Below are 21,225 nucleotides of genomic sequence, written 5' to 3' on the forward strand. Positions count from 1 at the left end.
ACTTAGTTTATTAAAAAATGCAGTAGACAGCTTGTATTTTTAAAAAATAGAAGCTCTTCATGGTTGAAAATCACTAACATGCAAATTTGTATTGCCAGCGTCTGTTTTAAAAGCTGTCATTTGCATTCTGTGAAAGCTTTACCTTAAGTCACTTCATTTGCATCGCACGTGCTACTTCTGTTTTACCCCATCACCTCTCCAAACTGCAGCACCGACTGTGGAATTTTAATCACTGAGAAGTGGTGGGTTTATAGTCATCAAGTCCAAGTTTCTGCCATGGAGAGCATGACCCTAATCCTTTTAGTTAGATTTCTGAAGACGCTGATACGTGTGGGCTAATGCTAGAAGAGAAAAACTCTGAGACACGAGCGCATGCTTGAATGTAGCTGTGTGGATGCAGAGTTAGTCCTAGGCTGGACCGCGAACACGCGGCAGTATTTATGATACAACATATGCAAAATGAGCTGCTTCAGAACAGCCGTGTAGAGTGGTCGAAACATCTGCACACACATCTGCACAGAGTCACAGGAAAACCACCCCGACTCCCATAACTAACATGCATTTATAATCAATCATATTTAGGAAGCAGCATGATGCTGGCTGGACGTACGAAGCGCTCGGCTCTCTCACTAGAGGCCAGAGTGTGCATGTGCAGGCCTTCCTGTAATTAGGTTTAAACAAAGGCAGTTTAATTACAGCGTTCGGGCTCCATCACAGTAAACTCATTTTGCTACAAAGCAGACTTTTCTGTGACTGATCACATGCTGTGAGTTCATTTTGAGTAATTATTAAGTCATCGCAGCTGGAGGTTAAACACCAATGTCGGCTTTTTTGGCACAGTGCAGTGAAATGATTGCGTTCATATCCAAGCGCCCCCCGTCTAACTGTACGTGTCGTGGCTGATTTGCTGTCCACAAACAGACTTTGATGAACTGAATGTATCCTGTTATTGTTATGCACAAACATGATGCTGTGGAGTTAGAATTCACTCAAATGTTTTCATTTTTCCTTCCAGACTGATGATATAATCACACAGGAAAACACAGATCAAGTATTTTGTACCTTTGTTGGTCTTGGTTGGTTAATGACTTCGTTTTTAATGTACAGCCTGCTCGCAGGTGCACTGCCAGGACATCTTGACCTCATGCACATGTCTGATCTTCTTTAATCTGAACAGGGAATCTATGACAGGCTGTACAATTTTATTTCAAATTTCCAAATGAGATTTTCTATGTAAAACAGCCACAAAGGCTCCATTTCTCGTCCTGTGCAGCGCCGGGCTGGGTCGCAGGGTTTCCAGCTGAGCTCCGTCAGCAGCTTGGTTTGAATATTGTACAGATGTTCACGTCCCACAGGGCCGGGTCTGAAAGTGTCCTCTGACTTCTGCAGTTGTACCTGTGGCAGATCGAAATTTTTCAATTACCCTGTGAAATATCTCAACGTGCACTTGATGGGCTGTCTGTTCATACTTCATGGTTAACGGGATGAGTCATGCTTGCTCTTGTGTCGCTGCGAGGCTGAAATATAAAATGTCAAGAGAAAAATGAATCGTAGTGTTTCCTTCACTGATCTGTCAGCACGTCATCAATCCTTTCAGAATTCGTGGACTGTGACCTTCCCATGACCCCAGCCTCTGTATTTACAGATAACGATGGTATGCTAACGTGCAGAATGTTAGTTTGCTGGCTTGTGGGACTTTCCAGCTTCAGCTTCAGTGAGTTTTGTGCCAAAGCTTGTTAGAAACTTTGTCTCGTTCGCACAGCTGGATGTTTCTACCTGAAGAGACTGCTAATTAAAGACGGGCCATTTTTACAGGGAAGTGTATTTCAGAGCCTTGGCTTCACTCATCTGAACCTCAGTTGGAGAGTAAATGCTAAAATCCCCAACAAACCATTAGCAAAATGGTTCTGATGTAAATCAGGGGTCAGGACGAGTATTTCACAGAAGAAAAGCTTCTGGTTAAACTCTTGGTTGGAGTTCAGGGGTCAGGCGTTTCCAGCGCTCAGTCTCCTTTCTTAGACAACATAATATGTAGAGATGACATCACTTCACTCCCTCACCAGCGACCCTGTGAGCTCTCCATGGGTGTGATGACTCAGTGGGTTGGCTTCCAGCTAGTCTCACATTACCATGTGTCGGCTGCCTGTCAGAAGCCACAGTGTGGGATCAATTAGGGAGGAGCTGATGTCAGGCAGAGAAGACCAGATAGGTGGAGGAGATGTTCTGTAAACTGTACACACATGCCATTGTAAAGAAGCACAGTGTGTGTGTGTGTGTGTGTGTGTGTGTGTGTGTGTGTGTGTGTGTGCACTCGGGCTCAGTTAATGAGTTTATTTATCCTGAATTACATGAAAGCAATTATTAATCTTATGAAGGAGAATCAGGTTAGAGGGTTAGCTGTCGCTGAAGTGTGCCGAAGCAAAGCTCAAAGCTGGTGGAGATGGAGGAGTGGATCTGTCTGTGTTTGAGAGAGGAAAAGAGAAATGGCCTCCTCTGTGTGGGCTTTCTGCGCCCGCTCGGCGACAGCAGCCTGCCTGCCTCACCTCACGCTGTGCAAATATAATCCAGTGAGCTATTCAAACAGCCTTTGTTTCACTCAGTTTCCATCTTTCCTGCTTCAGTCTGAGTGACCTGTGCTTTTTACTGTGAGCATTAGCTTTTCATATAGACAAGTCTTTACCGTTAAACCATTACAATCGCCCTCGATTTTCAGGCCCCGCCCTTTACTGCTCTGCCCCATCCACCATATGTTTTTATTAGTTTTGTCATATTATAACTGCTCATGTTTACGAGGCCACGTTGTGTAAGGGGAAGAATCACTGCTGACTCACAGCATCAGTCTCGTACTGACCGTTCATAAAAGCTCTTCAGAATCTCCGATCTGTGTAATGAGCAGCAGCAGAGCAGCCTGCTGTTCTTCCTCCACCTGAAACTTCTGTCCATCATGTGGCTGCCTGCAGAGAAACATCAGCAGTGCACATTTACTGGCCTCTCTGTACACACTACTGTTTAATTCTCCACACAATGAAATCACTGCAACGCTTTAAAACCAACACCAGGTTCCTTCCTCACCTCTCTGAGTGGGTAGTACATCCCTCTGCTCTTAAGAGCTACGCTCTCAAGCACCGTGCGATCCTCATCTAATTGGTGTTTAGAAGTATGTGACTGAAGAAGCCAGAGTTTAAATCATCATTATTAGTGCTCCTCTACAAAGAAATCCATAAGTTGGTGCATCGGGCGAGACAGATATCGTAATCAAAAACTGCAGAGATGGATCATGTCACATTTTAAGTCATCAAATGTGATTATTTTGTCCACTTCCACATTTCCCATGAAGCCTGAGGCCCGTGCTGATGCCATGGCTGATTCAGTGACGTGCCGGCTGCTGTGATTAAAATGTTAAACCCCGTCAGCGCGCAGCCATGTGTGGATGTAGATCCACACATGGCTGCGCGCTGACCCCCACAACATGAAGCTGCAGTCGACAACCGCAACAATGATCTCCTCCGAACACGCATGAGCAGATAGCATTACTTTACACAGGCGTGGAATAAATCACAGATTTGAGCTGTCAGCCACTTTCATCTGAACTGATATGTGCTTAAGTTGAAGGGGTCAGTGCTAAACGCTGCCAGATAACAGAGAGCTGTAAGCTGCTGTCAGCACACTGTTTGCTTGTAAGGAAGTAAATACTCGTATGAAGCTCCACAGTCATCAGACAGACATGCATACACTTCCTTAGCTGACTGTGGGGGGCTGAGCCCATCCCAGCTGTTGTGGAGGTCAAAGACCCGGACAGGTCACCAGTCTGACACACTCAGAAGGACAACGATCACACCTACGGATGATTTAGAATCACCTCACACACAGAGACCTGCGCAGGTAGGGTCATTGCTTTGCACTTTAGCTTGAATTCCCTCTCAGCCTGTTTTGTGTGGTGCAGTGGTTAGCGCTGTTGTCTCACAGCAGGAAGGTCGAGGCTTTACCTAGCCGCTTACCCAAACCCCAATCATAACCCAACTGTAACCCTGACACTAAAACCACATTTTGAGTCTCAAAAACGCCTTCAAAGTCGTGTTTTGTCCCCATAAGGGCTGTTGGTCCCCACAAGTATAGTAGCATGCCAATTTTTGGTCCCCACAAAGATAAGAAAACATAGTACACACACACACACACACACACACACACACACAGAGACTAAGAAGGTTAAAATAATAGAAGCCCTTCCGTCAGAGCAGCAACTGCATAAATAATAGAACAAACACAGAAAGAAATAATAAGAAGACAAAGAAACAGGAAGACATCCAGAGCAGGAAGCATCAGTACAAACCTCTGAGAGTAAACAGAGTTCATGAAAAGATTTAAAACACCAGCCCGACCCTCACAGGGATGCTGACGTTACATAATGCAGGAGCCGAGTTAGGAAAGCAACGATGGTTCCACGTGGATCTGTGTGGGTATGTGCACATAATCACATGCCCCCACACAAATGATTCAGAAATACATAAATACACACAGACAAAGGCAAACATATAAGCGCCCCCCCACCGGCTCCCTCGCACACTAACGCCTGCTCTTCACCGTCAGCAGGTCCTTCATTCATTTTCATATTCCTGAGCTCTCACTCAGCATCCTCGCCCTGTGCACCGAGCTCTGCGCGTGCAGACAGTGGATAGAGGAAGTGCTTATTAGATCAGCCTCGCTCTAAGTGACGAATGAAAGTCCCCTCATTGTTTGGCTTTTCAGCATGATGCAGAATCACACTCTGAAATCCTTCAGTCACTTTGTTCATGGAAAACAGAGCCTGCAGGAGACGCCGGCGATAGCTGGATATGAAAAGCTGATCATGCCACAGTTTTCTGTTTTTGGTGCAAAGCAGTGATTCTCGTGCTGGATCCAGTCAGTGAGCTGACTTCCTCAGCTGGCACATTTGGAGGTAGTGGTTATCGCTGCTGTGAAACTGATCCGTTTCACACTCTTTATGTGCCATTACGTCATGTCTGCTTAATGCTTTTCACAGCAAACAGAAGGAATGTGCTCAGGTGGAGAATCTGATCTGGCTTCAGAAGCAGAGAGAGTCTCTGAAAGCTGCTATGACCTGATATCTGTCCAGTGACGTGAAACCAAAGAGATGCAGCTGTGTTAAGAAGATATATTCCTCTATTTTTAGAATATTGCTGTATATTAGATATTCAGTGTAACTATTTTTAATTCAAAGACTAAAGATAAGAATTCATATCTCAGACTTGAGGACTGATGTGTAAAGTAAATTGGTGTGGAAGACTGTGACACGTTTCTCTGCGCTGCTGTCTGTCATGGTGACACTAGCCGGAGGGGACAGGTGCTACAACACCTGGGTGATGCAGATGAACTAATTGTATGTACAAGGGCAACACACGGGGCGAGCAGTATGTGCAAGGAGTTCATAACCTTTGCAGTCAGACATGCTTCCACCAGCTGCTAATTTCACATCCTTTCCTGTTGGTTTGTTTAATGAGGTGTTTATTAAAAGCTCTGAAATCTCTGGCTTGATTATAAAGCAGATATGCTTCAACCAGGCCAGTTATGTAATTCAGGATTGATTCGGCCTTATGGATTTGCATACAGTATTGCCACGGGAGCGCTGAAATACTCCAATTTGAATTTTAAATCACAGCTGAGTGTGGGCTTCATTGATCTCGAGTCATTTTCTGTGACGTGCAGGCCTTCAGTTCAGTTCTTTTTCATAATAACAGCTGCTGCGCTCCATTTTTTAAATCAATATAAATATCTGCATAAAACACGGTTTCGTACAAAAAGCTTCAAAACTTATGAACTTCATGTTTCAAACAAAGTCAGACTAATTTGTACAGAAACATCGATAAAAGATTCTGGGCCGGACTCTGCGCACGGACGAGGCCATTCACTGTTAATGCCAGTTTTTTAATTACAGAGCAGCGTTTGGTTTTTAAGGTCAAGGTTTCAACGTGTAGCAACAGCATCTTTGCTGTGTTTACCAAACAAAACCAGCCAAGATTTAATAACCTGTAATTATGAAATCTTTCTCAGGCACAACAGGATTCGTGTGTCCCGACGAGGTCACTGATTACTGCGGCCACATAACACGTTTCCCTGCTCGTATATTCAGTTCAAACATGGTTGCAGTCGGTCCTTTAACCTGTGGAAAACAAGAAGCTAGTCTATCATGTCATAAAATTAAAGAAAAACCCCTCAAAGAATCAAATATTAAAAGAAACTGTTGCCCTGCAGTGGATGAGATGACTGAATCTCACCACAGTTTCACATAACAGGAAAGAAAGAGTAAAATTTACCTCAGTTTCATTCTTCATTCTAACCTATAAGATCAGTTTGACAGCCTGACCCACGAGAATCATGTGATTCAAAGACAACGCCGCTTCATTAAAGTGTGTCGCTGCCATCCTTCACGTTTTCTGTCACTTCTGCAGCTGGTCCGTCCCGTTATCTCGTCCCCAGAAACACTTCAGCTGTGTTCAGTGTGCGTTTGCAGCATATTTCTGTTTGCTCGTTGTACTGTGTTTGACCTCTCAGGGCCACCGTAGAGTACCCCTTTCAGTTGATTGTCAGAAAGTGCCCCACAAGAGAGAAAAAGACATTTTTTAATAAAAAAGATACTTTTAAGTTTTTTCATCGCAAAAATAGACCAGAGACCAGAGAATAGATCAGCCATGAACAAAGGTAGCTTACAAACGAGTTTGAGGACAGTTAGCACAGTTTAACAGAAAACTGAGACTCCGCCCATTTTTTGTTTATTAAAAAATGGGAGGAGTCTAACATACCTATGTGATTCCAGCCAATCCGGTTGTTCAGTCTGACGTCACTGGCCGTGTCTGGGCCTAAACTCGCTGCAGGTCCATATATCAAACGATCACTGTGGCATTACTGAGAGTTGAAAAACTGTCTAAAGTCTTTCATCTTTAATAAAATGATCAGTGTTCTGCTCTACCAGGTGTAACAATTGAGTTTAACATCCAGGCATCCATGAAAATGGAATTTATGACATTTAACGGCGTTAGAAGTTAGCAGGAAGTTAGCTTGCTAGCTTCTATCTAAATACAATATAGCATGTCCTGACTGCGGGGTTTTGGAAACAAATTCAAACGTACAGCTCTGCTGTCACTTCCAACATAAATGAAGACAGAAAACTAAACAGCAGTGACGTTTGTAGGGTTACTGAAGTTTGGCTAGCTGGTATATAATGATGTGCTACGCGACACAGCTATGTTAGCATAACATAAACAAGCTAACTTTTTTTCCACTCGATAAAAGTTAACGTGAGTGTTCTCGGTGGTCAGGAACAAATGTAATCGCATGGCAGGATGCTGTAAGAGGACTAAACTTCAGCCAGGAGAACAAGTGAGATAATCCATCCACAATACGAGGTTAGTCATTCATATACTGCTGCACGGGCTGTGCTGTAGTTACATCGTAAGGTTTTAAAAACTGAGCTTAAATACATGATTAGCGGTAATAAAAGCCGAGGGAGGTCAACGGTGATCACTGACTGTTTTAGGAGCTTTTTGAGATTAAATAGAAGAAAATACAAAACATTAAACGTGTTAACAACACAAAAGCCATATTAAACGCAGACTACTTTAGGCCCGGAAGTAGGATTCATCACGTCATCACTGAACAACCGGATTGCTATTTAAGCAAACTAATGTAATCAGAGTCATTTACTAAGCTAACACTGAACGTTTCAATGATTAAATTAAAACAGTGTCAAAACTGAAAATTTTGGTCAGTGAATAAAAACTTTATTCAACCTGAGATCTGACAACAGAAACACAGTTAGAGACGTGACCTCCTGTGTGCACGGTGCTTCTCTTGTCACTTCTCTTTCTTCTGCCTTCCTCTGCTGTCTGCTCACATACAACTCTCTCTATGTATTATTCACCACTTGTCAGAGCTCTCGCCTCAAACTGCACATCACAAGTGGCCTCTCCATCACTTCCTCCATTTACTTGTGAGCCGTGTGCAAAGCTCCCCATGCGATTTCCTTGTGTCAATAAATGTATCCAAGCACCATCACAATGTAGCGTCTGGTTAATGCATGACTCATTAGATCAGTCGGGTCCTCGGTGATGCTGCCATGCTGCTTAATGAAGGGATGAAGCATTGAGTCTTTAAAGTCAGAGAAACGGATCCACACGGCGCCCTGTGACGCTGATCTGTCTAAAGCAGAGTGGCAGATATGAGCACATGCAGAGTTTCTGTGGTGGTTGTTAGGAACTGCTCGGCCTTGTTGATTCTGCTATTTTTATGTCCTAACTCTATTTTTCGGAGGTCATTTTTCAGACGACGCGTGAACAAAATAACTTCTTAGTCGTACATTCGGCTGTGAAATCTGAATTTATGTACCTTATACCCCGTGTCTCCAAAAATAATAGCTTTGTTCAGGGACTGAGAGCATTTTGCTGCTGTTGGTGTCTCAGCACACACGATCCCCGCGAGCGCTGCGGGTCAGTGCTGCACAGGGAGGTTTGCCAAAGGACACACACAGCATGCTGGTCCATGTTAATCACTCCACTTGTTTACTTTTCACTCAGCTGCTTGTGACATTTATGATAATTAGTTTGAGCTGATTTAATGCAATATTGAGGTGATGATGGTTATCATTAGAGGTGTCAATAACAAGGTCGGTGCTGGCTTAACTGAGACGCTAGTTAGCTTTTGGTACATTAGTGGTTGCTAATGACTGAGAAGCAGAGGAGAGCTGACGTGTTACTTATTTATCTCGTGCACACTGAGCTCCACAAAATTAGCAGCGTAGCACCTTTATGTTGTAGTCACATGTAGATCAGAAACATCCCGTGCTGCTTCTCTGTGTTGATCCGTATTTGGAGACATAGCTGCTCAATGCACAATTGGCTGGCAGTGTTAGATTTGGGTGCTGCTTGCTATTTATAGAAACCGGGGTCTAGACCAGCTCTGCAGCTGTGTGGAGAAAGAGGCTCGTGGGTGGCATGAGGTGGTATTAGTCTTGGGGGTTGGGGGTGGGGGGTGTATGCGTGCAGAGGGTGATGCGATTGAACATCACGCTAGCGTGCATAAAGGTTGTGTTTGTGTGGACATCAGAGAGAGCGGAGAGGGGAGGAGGGTGGATGGAGACGGGAGTTGATGTAATGCAGCCTCTGGCAGCCATAACACAGATGTACTGCAGGTGGTCCTCAGATACTTGCTGCTCGCTGCGTGCACACATGCATGTGTTCGCCTACATCCACAGCATGAGCATGCTTGTAATAATTAGGGTTTGTTTACTCTCTCTTCTTAATTTAACTGGTGTGTGTTTGACTCAGAGACTGCAGATGTAATAGGATGCATACATATGTAGATAGATAGGTGTGTGCTGCAATTCACTGTAGGATTACCTAATGCAGCTGTGGCCCTCAGAGTTTTGAACTAAGGGTTTTCCTGGAGTCAGATACTTGGGGCAGTGGGCGGGGCCTCAGTGGATCGGGGTAGCTCCTGAGCTTCGAGCTGATGCTTGATTGGACTGGGATCTGGGGACTTTGGAGGCTGGGTCGATGCCTCGGGCTTTTTGTCGTGCTTCTCGAGCCGTTACTGAGGATTTTTCTGTGGAGTGGCATGGCGCATTGTCCCGCTGGAGGAAGCTGTCACGGGGGAAGTCCTTAGTGTGCAACAGTGCTGCGTCAAAGCAAACGGGACACGAATGATCCGAGGCTTCCCAGCAGCATTGTACCGTAACAGGACTGCCACTGGAGAGGCACCATGATCATAGCTGAGATTTTAAGCATTGAAACAGCACTGACAGGATCGTCTACAGCTCTGTCAAAGACTCAAACATTGACTGTCTGACAGCAAATGCAAATACATACCCTGTTCTTGTTTTTGATAAATGGAGTGTCAGAGGAGGGTGAACATATGTCAGAGTGCTGTATTCTTCTGAAGGCGTCACTCATAGAACGACTGGCTGGCTACGGCTTGGTGTTAAACTTGACCTTACAGGGAGGTAAAATAAAATCATTTAACCTCGACGTCAAGAGGATAAACTATTCATGCAATAAAAAGCTTTAACAAACATCTCTGACTAATTAAGGGCATGGGACAGCTGAGCTGGAGCTCCTGATGTTAGCAGCCTGTGCAGAGAACATATTAAATCATGCAGAGAATTACAATCTCCAAGCCGTTGTTTTTCAAAGTTGTTTGAAATCCTCCCGACCGTCGTGAGGGCGTCACCGCAGCCGCTCACACTGCGCACGCGCAAACACATAAACGTCGGTGAAAAAGACGGAGCAGCAGTGTTGCCAACTCCTCAGTAAGGAAAATCGCTATTGGCTGTCCTAAAAGTCGCTAGAAGTCGCTAAATGACGTCATCACCTAATTTGCATAATTGGTCACGCTAATATAATTGTAACCTATGTTGTTGGAGAGAAATAACATCGTGGAAGAGACATAAAGTGAGTAAAAACGTCCTAAATGCATTTAGAGTTTATTTAGAACTACAAATTAAATTTCTTTTAGCAATTATTGCTTTTTTAATGTCACAATTCCAACCCTGCTCCTTTACCCGGGCTTGGACCGGCAAAAGTGACCCAAAATAGGCACTCTGGTGGAGTTACTTTGTGTTTGTGTGTGTTTATAAGTAGTTTTAAACCTTGTGATACACAAAACAGCATAAGAGTAAAAGATTAAAAGAAGAACTGACTGCGTTACAGCACCCGCTGCTTGTTGAGAGTAAAAGCGATACGCGCTTTCACGTCTTTTTTTAGCGACTTTTTATAGAAAAAAAGTCGCTAGGAGGTCTGAAAACTCGCTAAATATAGCGACAAAGTCGCTAAGTTGGCAACACTGCGGAGCAGCACAGCAGTGCAGCGTGTGATCTGGACACAAGCGATGGAGGCACTTGTAGAACTTTGGAAAGCTCATCCGAGCCTTTTCGATGTGGCCTCACAAAATTATCACGACCACAACAACCGTGAAAATAGTTGGATTTACACCGCTGCTCAATCACAGCTGCCTGATCAATGTTTTTCATTAGCAATTTAGCACAGTTGATGGTGGTGGTGTGAGTCTGTGTGAGTGAAAGACAGAGAGGGAGAGCGAGAGACAGATTTTCTGTTATAATCTTCATTTCATGGACGCACAGTGTGAGCACTCAGGTCGCATCAGAGCATCGGGCCGTATAGTGTCAGACCCTGCATCGTGACCTGCGAACTTCTAACCCCTGCGAGTCAATCGTGCAGTTTGAGCAGAAGCTGAATAACGCGACTGAAAAAATCGCACAGTGTCTGCCCAGCATAACTCATTGAACATGCGTGTGAGAGTGCTGCTGCTGGAGTTTATGGTGCATATCCAAACGTCACGGCTCAGTGCCTTCAGAAGCATCAGCAGCCCTGTTATTTCAGAGTTACGTACACACTCAGCAGTACATGTGGTAGCTGTTATTAAATAGGGACTTAAATAATGCAAGTGTATTTAGTGGGAATGTTTGTGTAGAAATGAGCACAGGCTCAGGTACCAGTGAGAGCTTTCACGTGTAACATGCAGTCTTAGGCCGCGTGACGTGATTTCAAACAGTTATCGGGTCTTTAAATGATGACGTATGAGCCCTGCTTCCGGGTCCAAACTACTCTGTGTTTATTAAGGCTGTTGTGTTTTTAACATGTTTGTATCTTGTTCTATTTAATCTGAACAAGCCCCTAAAAACAGTCAGTGATCACTGTCGGCTTCTCTTGGTTTTTATCACCACTGTTCATTTTAAAGCTCAGTTTTTAAACCCTTACATGTAACTACAGCCCAGCCCATGCAGCAGTATATTAATGACTAACCTGGTATTGTGGATGGATTATCTCAATTGTTCTCCTGACTGAAGTTTGGTCCGTTTACAGCATCCTGCCATGCGATTGCATTTGTCCCTAACCATCGGGAACCCTCACGTTAACTTTTATCGAGTGGAAAAAAGTTAGCGTTCATCCTCCAGCTTCACTGTGTTTATGCTATGCTAACATAGCTGTGTAGCTAGCGATCACGTAGCACATCATTATATAGCAGCTAGCCCAACTTCAGTAACCCTACAAACGTCACTGCTGTTTAGTTTTCTGTCTTCATTTATGTTGGAAGTGATAGCAGAGCTGTACGTTTGAATGTTTCAGAAATCTCTCAGTCAGAACATGCTATATCATGTTTAGGTGGAAGCTAGCGAGCTAACTTCCTGCTAACTTCTAACTCCGTTAAACTTTATAAATTCTGTTTTCATGGATGTTAAACTTAATTGTTACACCTGGTAAAGCAGCAACGCTGATCATTTTATTACAGATGAATGAATTTAGACAGTTTGTGACTCTCAGTGATGTCGCAGTGTTCGTTTGGCTTTGGGACCTGAAGTGGAGTTTGGGCCCAGGCACAGCTAATGACATCAGACTCAAAGACCGGATAGGGATAAACCGTGAAGCATGAAGTAATGAAAACTCCAATCATCCCCAGTGAGTGTTTCTGCGCTGCATAAAACAGGTGGCAGAATTATTAGAAATACAAAGGTCGTCAGCTGCTGTGTGCTGTGATCTGAACACTAAACTGTGGAAGTGTTCTTTATTTTTTAAACGTCATTCAGAGCAAATAAAATGAAACTGTTGATTCATAAAACATCTGTTTAGATCAAAATGTTATTGTTTATTGTTTCTTACTCGCAGGCAGGACGCGGCGTGGAACCCGACCGTGTTTGTGTGATGGATAGTGACCTTAGGATACGTCTCACTCTTGATTAGTGTGCTACACACACACACACACACACACTCCCTCTCTGGTACTCGGAGTTGGTGAGCGTTGGTTCTCATCACGCTCTGCTGAGTCTGGCAACAATGGCTGCCAAAACCCACACTGTGGATTTAGAACTGGAAGTGTATCATTCAGCAAGTTTCCTTCAGAGTTTTGCAAATGAAATGTATTTTGTAACAGCCACACATGACGCTTCCACACATTCTCTGACAAACAATACATCCTGTGTTTTTGCGTGTGTTCCACAGCGTGCACTGAGAGGCTTTCACTGTGACTCACTTTGAGGGGTTTATAGATAAACACTTTACAGGATGCAGCTTGGTCTATGTATGAGTGTTGTATGGGTTTGTCTGAACTGGAGGAAATCAGCCCAACAACTTTCTCATTCAAAGCTAAAAATAAGAAACTATTTTATATTCTGTATCATCCTGTAACATGTTTACAGTCAGCGCTGGTGATGTCCACAGCTTTGCATCCCCCACAGCAGATTACTGTAAGTGAGCCACTGCTGGGAAATTTAACATGACTTACAGCAGACAGCTGCAGAGCATGCACTGCATCTCAGAGTGGGAGAGACAGCCGTGTTTTGCCAAGTCAGGCTTTTGTATTTGACTGTGAGTCAAGTTCAATTTCCTTCAGTTCATAATCCATTTACAGCATGAATAAGAGGTCCTGCATCCTCGCTCATTACTTACTGTAAAGCCTCTGTGTTTCATCAGCATGTGAGTGTTAAACATAGATAGATAGATAGATGATAGCAGTACTTTTGCACTTTTACACTCACCTGTGGTCTAAAACTGTATATTTTCTGTTTTTCTGAACCTCTGTGAACCTCGGAGATGGCTGTGTGGGAAAATCCCAGCAGATCAACACTCCCTGTAATAGTCTGCTGGCAGTAACCACACCATGTTCAAAGTCACTTAAATCCCATTTCGTCCTCACTCTGATGCTCAGTTCGAGCCGCGTCTACACGCAGCCCTGCGTATTCTTTGCTGCTGCCCTCACCGTCATTCATTTTAAAGCTTAACCTCAGTCACAAGTTGCTTTAAACAGAAAACATTAGCACTGCAGTCACAAGTGTTTGTGTGTTATTACTGGGTTCAGTTAATGAACAGCACAGCAGCAGTCACACAAATGTTTGTCAAATTTGTGCTCACGTTCAAATGTGGTAAAAATGAAAACGATTGAGTCCTTTTGATGTCATTAGTCATGTTTAAGAGTTCAGTGTTGTGGAGTGTGACCTCATTAAAGGTGAGCCTAAACGAGTCACTTCACTTCATTTCCTGTTTCCTGTTTGACATCACTGCTATAAATCATTTAAAGATGATCTGTGTGTTTCTTTGCAGACGGTGCGTCATGGTTTCCCCTACCAGCCCACCGCTTTGGCCTTTGACCCCGTGCAGAAGATCCTGGCCATCGGTTCGAGATCTGGTGGAGTGCGAATGTATCCTTTACTTCCTGTTCACTCCCCCGCCCACACACACAGTAATGACCTCTGATCACACACAAAACACAGATTTAATGTATTTACTGTAAATACTTTACTGCTGCCACAGAAGCAGGCGTCTCCCACTGAGTTATGGCTCTGCTCCTGTGCAAACCAAGCAGGGGCCTCCCCGACTCCGACCTTTGACCTCCTCCCCTGGTTCTGTTTCCGGGGGAGGAAGTGTCACTCACTTGTCTGGTTGCAGAGTCACAGCTGTCCCTCCAACAGCCCGTCTCCTGGGTCACAGGGATGGTGGAGGACGAGTAACTGCAGCACAGGTAGGATGTTACACCCTCGTTAACACCGAGCGTCCTCCTCCAGCAGAGGCACCAAACACGGACGCTGCAGCAGCCACGCAGACATCCTGCTAGGGTGATGCGTGAGCGGGCCGAGGGTTTCTGTGCTGAAAGAAAGCGTAAAAGCTCCAGAGTGTCAGAGGTGGACGTGACGCTGTGTGAATATTTGTCTGATGATGGCTGATGAAACCAGACAAAGCTAAAGGCTGAACCAGATTTACCAAATACTTAATCTCTGCTCTGAATCCGTTTGTTCTTCCAGCGGATTAATATCCCAGCATTTTCCTTCTTAAACTTTTCTTCATTCCATAATTATTTCTTTGTATTAGATTTAATTTAATTATTAAAGTGTTACCGTCCCACAATCATAAAAATAGATTTATCCAATCAGATTTTTTAAAACTTTATCTCTAGGAAGAGAAAACGCAGCAGCTGCCTCAGTAATTGCTACAGACTTCAGATTCAGGAAGAACAGAGCTCTGTGTGTGTTTGTTATGGACGACAGATTACATCCAGACCAGGACCTGAATCCAGGTTCTTCTCACACACGTCGTGCTACCTTCACAAATACAATTTAAATTAAGTATGAAAAACGATCTTGTGAAATCCAAGAAAACATCACCAAAGCTAAACCACATCCACATTCAGCCTTGGCACAGGTATGCAGTCTCCTTCAGCGCTTACTCATAAAGTGATGGGCGGATTAATCAATTACGGTTTGATTTGTCCCTAAAATCGTAACCCCGGGCTCCGCTGAAGGCCGGAGCCGCCTTGTTTGCAGAGCTGGATCTTCTCTCAGGTGACTGCAGTGCCTTCACCTCTGGGCTTTCTCTGGAGCATGCAGATACCTGTGCTCTCAGACACCTGAGGGGTCCATGTCTCTGGTTTTCAGTTTGTTGCGCTGTAGCTTTAATTTAATCTGTTTGTCATCTTTGATTAAACTGAACTGACAAGCTTTAAACCTGGTTCAGCTGAGATCAGGTTTAGATTAGTTAGTCCCACTATGGCACTGCTGTGTGCTACACCTGACAGTAGAGCTCGGCTGGGCTTGCAGCTGGATGGAAGCCCTTGAGCGACTTAGCATTCGTATTGACATGCTGCACACACCTCCCTCGGCTCCCGTGTGGCCCGTCACAGACTCTCTGGCTCTCTCTCTCGGTCTCACTCCTCGATTTTGCCCTTTTCTCAATCTGCCTCGCCTGCTGTCGTCTTCTGTCTCGTGGACCTTCCCCCATTTCTGCTTTTATTTATTCACTTCACCCTTCGTCTGTCCTTCACAGCCTGTCTCAGTGTTCTTCCTCTTCCTCCCGAGGCTTTGAACATTCACCTGTCATCTTCTGTAACGCTCTCCTTTTGTTTCTCCTCTAGTTTCAAACACTTTTCCTCTCTGACTCCTTCATTTAGCTGTTTTACTAGGACTGTATGAAATGTATGTAGAAATGTATGCTTGGTTAAAGCGATCAAAGTTAATGTTCACATGACACTGTTGCCTGCAGGACTGTGGGTTTGTGGGCCGTCTGTGGGAAGTTGGTTTTCCAGCATGTGGTCTGCCTCTGTACATCCTGAACACTGATCAATACGTCGGAGTGCCAGTGGAATCTGTTTGCTTTGTTCTCGTCCTGAATTGTTGTTTTTTTATACCTAAGTGGGCGGCTTCATGCATATTTACTTAAATACTTGTTTCAGTTGAAGTCTTGGAGCTGCTCTTCATCACTAACCTAACAAACAGTAAATAATGTAATCTTATTTTATTATAGCAGCTCTGTTTCTTTATGCTGGTTTACCTGATTCCTGCTGAGTGGGCTGCAGTGTTTGGGTCGAGTGTGCTTACGTACACTCAGAGCCGATTTGGGAAGCTGGTTCAAAGCGGCGCTGCAGATTTGGTGGGTTGAGGAGTTGCTGCGATAGCTGAGATGACTTTCAGTGGCTTAAAAATAGCAGGAATAGAAGTTGTGAGAGAAGCATGTAGGTAGAGACGGATAGAGGTGGCACACTGTGGAGAACAAAGGCAACTTCAGTTACATTATTAAGGATGGTGATAAAAGTACACAAGAACAGATATTTAAAAAAGCTACAGAGAAAGTGAAAATAATTCACAGCTCTCTGCTGACATTTACATCTTTACCAGCTACAAACAAAGATGATCCTCACAGCTGCTCTGTGCTGGAGCTCACTGTGAGCTGTGACTACGTTTTTGTAACCAGCAAAAATCTGCTTTATGGAAACAAACGTTGATTCTTTGATAAACAGAATCAGCAGGAGGAACACTGAGAAAGTCCCAGTGTGTCAGATCTCAGCATTTTAGCATTTTAGCATTTTAGCTAACCACAGCAGCTTATTAACACAGACGCTACAGCTCGGGTCAGAACACAGACTGGACCATTTTAAGCTAACGCTATGTTGTCTGGGTTTTAGCTTTGAGCCTGACTTCATCAGCTCGTGGTCTTCATACCTGCTCGTGTCTCTGTGGGCAGAAGAACGTCGTCTGTAATAACACCACCACTCATTCACCTATAAATATGTTAAAGATGGCCCCGCCCCTCCCTGAGCCTGGCTATGCTGGAAGTTTCTTCCTGTTAAAAGGGAGTTTTTCCTTCCCACTCTTGCCAAGTGCTTGCTCACAGAGGGTCGTTTGATTGCTGGCGTTTCTCTGTATTGTTGCAGGGTTTCTACTTTACAGTACAAAGCACCTGGAGGGGACTGCTGCGCTGTACACATTGAATTGAAAAACTAAATTGAAAAACATGCCGAGGGCCTAAAAGTAGAGGATGTCCATTTGTGTCATAGCTTCACTTTATGTTTACCTTCATTTATTGTTTTTCCTCCTTTTCATGAATAATGATGCTTTAAACTGTTGTTGGGTCACACAAAGAAGTGACACTGAGACAGTCTTACATCACTGCACATGAACATATAATGTCAGAGCAAATACACAGAGGTGTTTGAACACATCTCAGTATGATTTCATTATCAAAAAGATAAACAAACTGAACCCTATGCTCACCTGTAGCCGCTCCGACTCACATCATCCTGGAAGAATTACTCTGCAGTCACCAAACCACGCTGTGGGTGTTTTGTGTAGTAGATTGTCAACATACTGCCGTTGTGCTTTTTGAATTCCCCCAGTGACAAATTGCCTCCTACGTGTAATCATGATTTAACAGCGACTGGAAGAAACCCTCCTCCCCTTCCATCGCCAAGGAACTCTGAAGCTGCGCGAGCGTTTCAGTGTGGACAGCTGTGTTATTCATGTCTTTATGTCACGTATTTAACATGAATGGCTGAGTCAGTCACAGCAGGACCGGTCCGGCTCTGATGAATAGTGCATAGCAACAATGTCATCAGGGTTGGCGCAGTGGGTTGGCAACAAGGCTCTCTGCAGTGGGCTCCTAGGACGCTCCTCCCTCTGCTTTGAGCGCGACGCCCAACACGTGCTGAGATTTGGTTTCCAGAGAACAAATATAATCGAGAAAGTGCCCGACAAGTGTGCGTGTGCGTGTGCGTGTGTGTGTGCGTGTGTGTGTGTGTGTGTGCGTGTGTGTGTGTGTGTGTTCTCTGTTCTGTTGGCCATCTGAATGTGCATCCACGCGCCTGTGTCAGTATTGTTTGTGTGACTTTGCACAGATACATGTGTGCACGTGTGTTTGATCTGTGGATGCAGCTCCAATAACGGCTTCTTGTAATAGAATCGCTCAGACTGTGACAGACAGTCGCCTCGTAACCGTCGATCAGACCAGGAGCAGAAAAACAAAAGTGAGAGAGAGCGCAGAGAGGCCGGGCGAGGCTTTCTGCAGCTAACATCGACCCAGGTGTCACTGTCATACCTGTAAATCATCATCACCTCATCATGATGACATTTTATTTTGGACATATGAAACAAAGCACATACACAGACAGATGCACATACGTGTGTGTGTGTGATCATACCTAACGTGTGGTTATTGAAGTTTGTGGCACTTTGTAGTATTTTTTTTAATTAGTGGTCAAATATTAAGAATTGATTTTCATGTTTAAAAGAAAAACACATCAGTGTCATAAGTTTATATCATGAGAAATAAAACTGGAACATTAAAAATTAGAAAATGATTACACTGTGATTTTGATTGGAGCCGTAATTACCGATCAATAAGCTTCACTGTGAGAGTAAATAAAGAGTTATTCTGAGGATGATGCTGAGCTGATTGTGCTTCAGTCTGAACTCACCTGCCGATTTATTAACGCTGTACTTTAGATCATTCCTTGGAGGAGGGACTGTTGTGTTACATTAGCTGCAGCGAGGTGATTACACTGGCTGCTCTAAATAATACGAGATACTAAAAACTGTCTGTGTGTGATTTCAACACAGAGTAAATCACTTTGTGTGTCTTCTGCTCTCAGCTCAAGACTTTTGCCCTGACACCAGTTTGTTGACAGAGAAGTTCTGAGCACAGCCCGGCTCTTGTTGCCGGGTAGACTGCAGTCACACTTTTGGGGACGAAGCTCCTCATCAGCCACATGTTGTTCAGTGACCAGCAGCAATTAGTAAACCTAATTTAGCCAACGGAGCATGAGCTGGCAGCTGTCTGCAAACACACAGCCATAGTTACAGTCTGTTATTAATGCCAGTGTGTGTGTGTGTGTGTGTGTGTGAGCTGAGCTTTCCCTGCTAGAAGAACAGTACTGTCAGACGTTCCTGATTTAGGCGTCCATCTCTGCTGACTGCGCGAGCTTCCTGACGCTGCCGTCTCACAATCACATGCTGCCCACATCACGAGTGTGGCGCGTGTTTGCACACAGCTTACTCTGTTTACATGTTTTCTGTCACAGCTGCTGCCAAAAAATCTGTTTTCAAATTTGAGCTAATTGCCAACACACCTGTTGCCATGGATACATGTGCACGTGCGCGTAATAAAGTGAACGCGTACGAGTATCCTGCCTCCTGTCTCACTCGGTGAATCACACGTAACAGGATTCGCTGCCCTCTCTTTGTAAACTCGAGTGCTGCTGGTTAACAGCACAGGTGAGCAGCAGTGCTCTGGGAGCGGGACAGGAAGTGACGAGGCACACGGCACTCACCTCGCCCATCAGGTGGGCAGTCACAGGACCAATGGCACAGTATGAGCAAACATGGCAGGACCAGCCATGAACCAATTAGCTGTTTGCTTTAATTATGATCACTAATGCTGTTGTTTGAGTCATGACTAAAGTTTTTACTCTTTATTATTTCTGGTTTTTAAAACTCAAAAATAAATAAATGTCAAATATTTCAGATGCAGTTATTTCTGAGCCTGTCCTGATGATTTGCTCCACAGCAGCACTCGCAGTTTTTCACACGGTGCACGAGTCCGGTGGGAGTGACTCTGTGCTTACACACATACAGTGTGATCACATGGGTGGAAGTGGGGTGTGGTGTCTTGTTCCCAAATGTGCAACAGCCCTGAAACTTTCCACTGCACAGACAGCAGTGCAGCAGTGCTTTGCTTTAATGCAGTGAGAGACTCACTCAGTGTCTGTGGTGCATGAAAACCTGCTGAGTGTGAGATCACTGATCTTTGTTTATTCTGTGCTTGTTGTTTTATTTCTCTGATGTCACTCAGTTGACGCTCAGTAATACGACGTCCTCGTCTTTCTGTCCCACCTTTTTATCACTGCATGCATCCAGTGCGTTGCTGTTATGTAACACTCCCAGGAGCAGCACTGTACCATATAGAAGAGAGGAGCACCCGGTGTCCCATGATGCTCTGCGGTCTTTCTCTGTGTGCCGGTACCTGTTAGGTGTCCTTTTTCTTCTTATTTCCTCTTCTTTTGTCTGTGCTAGCCTCGGCTGCTGTTCCCCCCGCCTCGCTCTGCTACAGTAAAAGCAGAATTACATCTTCTCTGCCTTCTTCATTTTCTTCCTCGTGCAAAAATATGTATTTTTTTGACGTCTGCTGTCTCCAACATCTGACATAAAAAGCTTCTAAAGCATAAAAAGCTCAGCTCTTTAGTCGTCTTTATACATTATTCACCAACCAGTGATCTGCTGGTGTTTTCTGTAACAGTCTTTTATTAGCAAATATGATGGCATGCACGCAGCATAAAGTGCAGTGCAGAGGCTGAGCCATGCTGATTTGCAGAGATATTTACTTCACCTTTATCTTGTTTTAACTTGTTGTGTTTGGTCTGTGGTCCTTTGTCCCCTCTGTTACAGATGATGAGGTATTCAAAGAATGAAAGGTCAGCAGCCTATTAATAGCAGCACTGAGAACACTGTAGGAAATGCCGATGGTCTATTTCAGTGACCGCCTACTGCTGAATAATACACTGCATACTGTAGATGAAACTACAGGACATATGTTCAGTTCTTTCAGAAACCAGCCACACTGCATGGTTTTCTATTTTATCACATAGGATTGTACATCGTGGTCTTTTTCCATCTGAGGAGATTACCGACCATCCATCACAGACAAATGATGCTGCAGAGACAGCTCAAATCCAACACAGCATGAGGACACAGTTACCTCGTTTACTGCGGTCTAACACTCTGTCTTTAATTTCACTGAAACTGACCGTGGATCAGTGAAATGTTTCCATCCACGATGAGTCCCGAGACTCTGTGGCTGCCATGTTGCATGTAAAGATAGCAGATGGGAGAAAAGATTCAAGGCCACACATGGCTCATGGACCCCAATGAACACACACACACACACACACACACACACACACACA

At 44.3% G+C, this 21,225-nt stretch overlaps 1 protein-coding gene and 1 long non-coding RNA gene across 5 annotated transcripts in view; one reads left to right on the plus strand and one right to left on the minus strand.

Annotated features, from left to right (window-relative positions):
- Window positions 1-21,225, plus strand: part of stxbp5l (syntaxin binding protein 5-like) — a 139,997-nt gene that overhangs the window by 4,128 nt on the left and 114,644 nt on the right. For all 4 annotated transcript variants that reach the window (XM_039600206.1, XM_039600207.1, XM_031733156.2 and 1 more), the window contains exon 2: window positions 14,103-14,200. In XM_039600206.1, the coding sequence (XP_039456140.1) occupies window positions 14,103-14,200 (98 nt within the window). The remainder of the gene's footprint in view (window positions 1-14,102; window positions 14,201-21,225) is intronic.
- Window positions 1,228-6,558, minus strand: LOC120433636. Its single transcript, XR_005608680.1, has 3 exons — window positions 6,312-6,558; window positions 2,852-2,954; window positions 1,228-1,395 (listed from the first exon to the last, which is right to left on the minus strand). It is a non-coding gene; the product is annotated as an uncharacterized LOC120433636 (long non-coding RNA).

This window comes from Oreochromis aureus, linkage group 16 (assembly GCF_013358895.1).
Source record: "Oreochromis aureus strain Israel breed Guangdong linkage group 16, ZZ_aureus, whole genome shotgun sequence".
NCBI classification, from domain to species: Eukaryota; Metazoa; Chordata; class Actinopteri; order Cichliformes; family Cichlidae; genus Oreochromis; species Oreochromis aureus.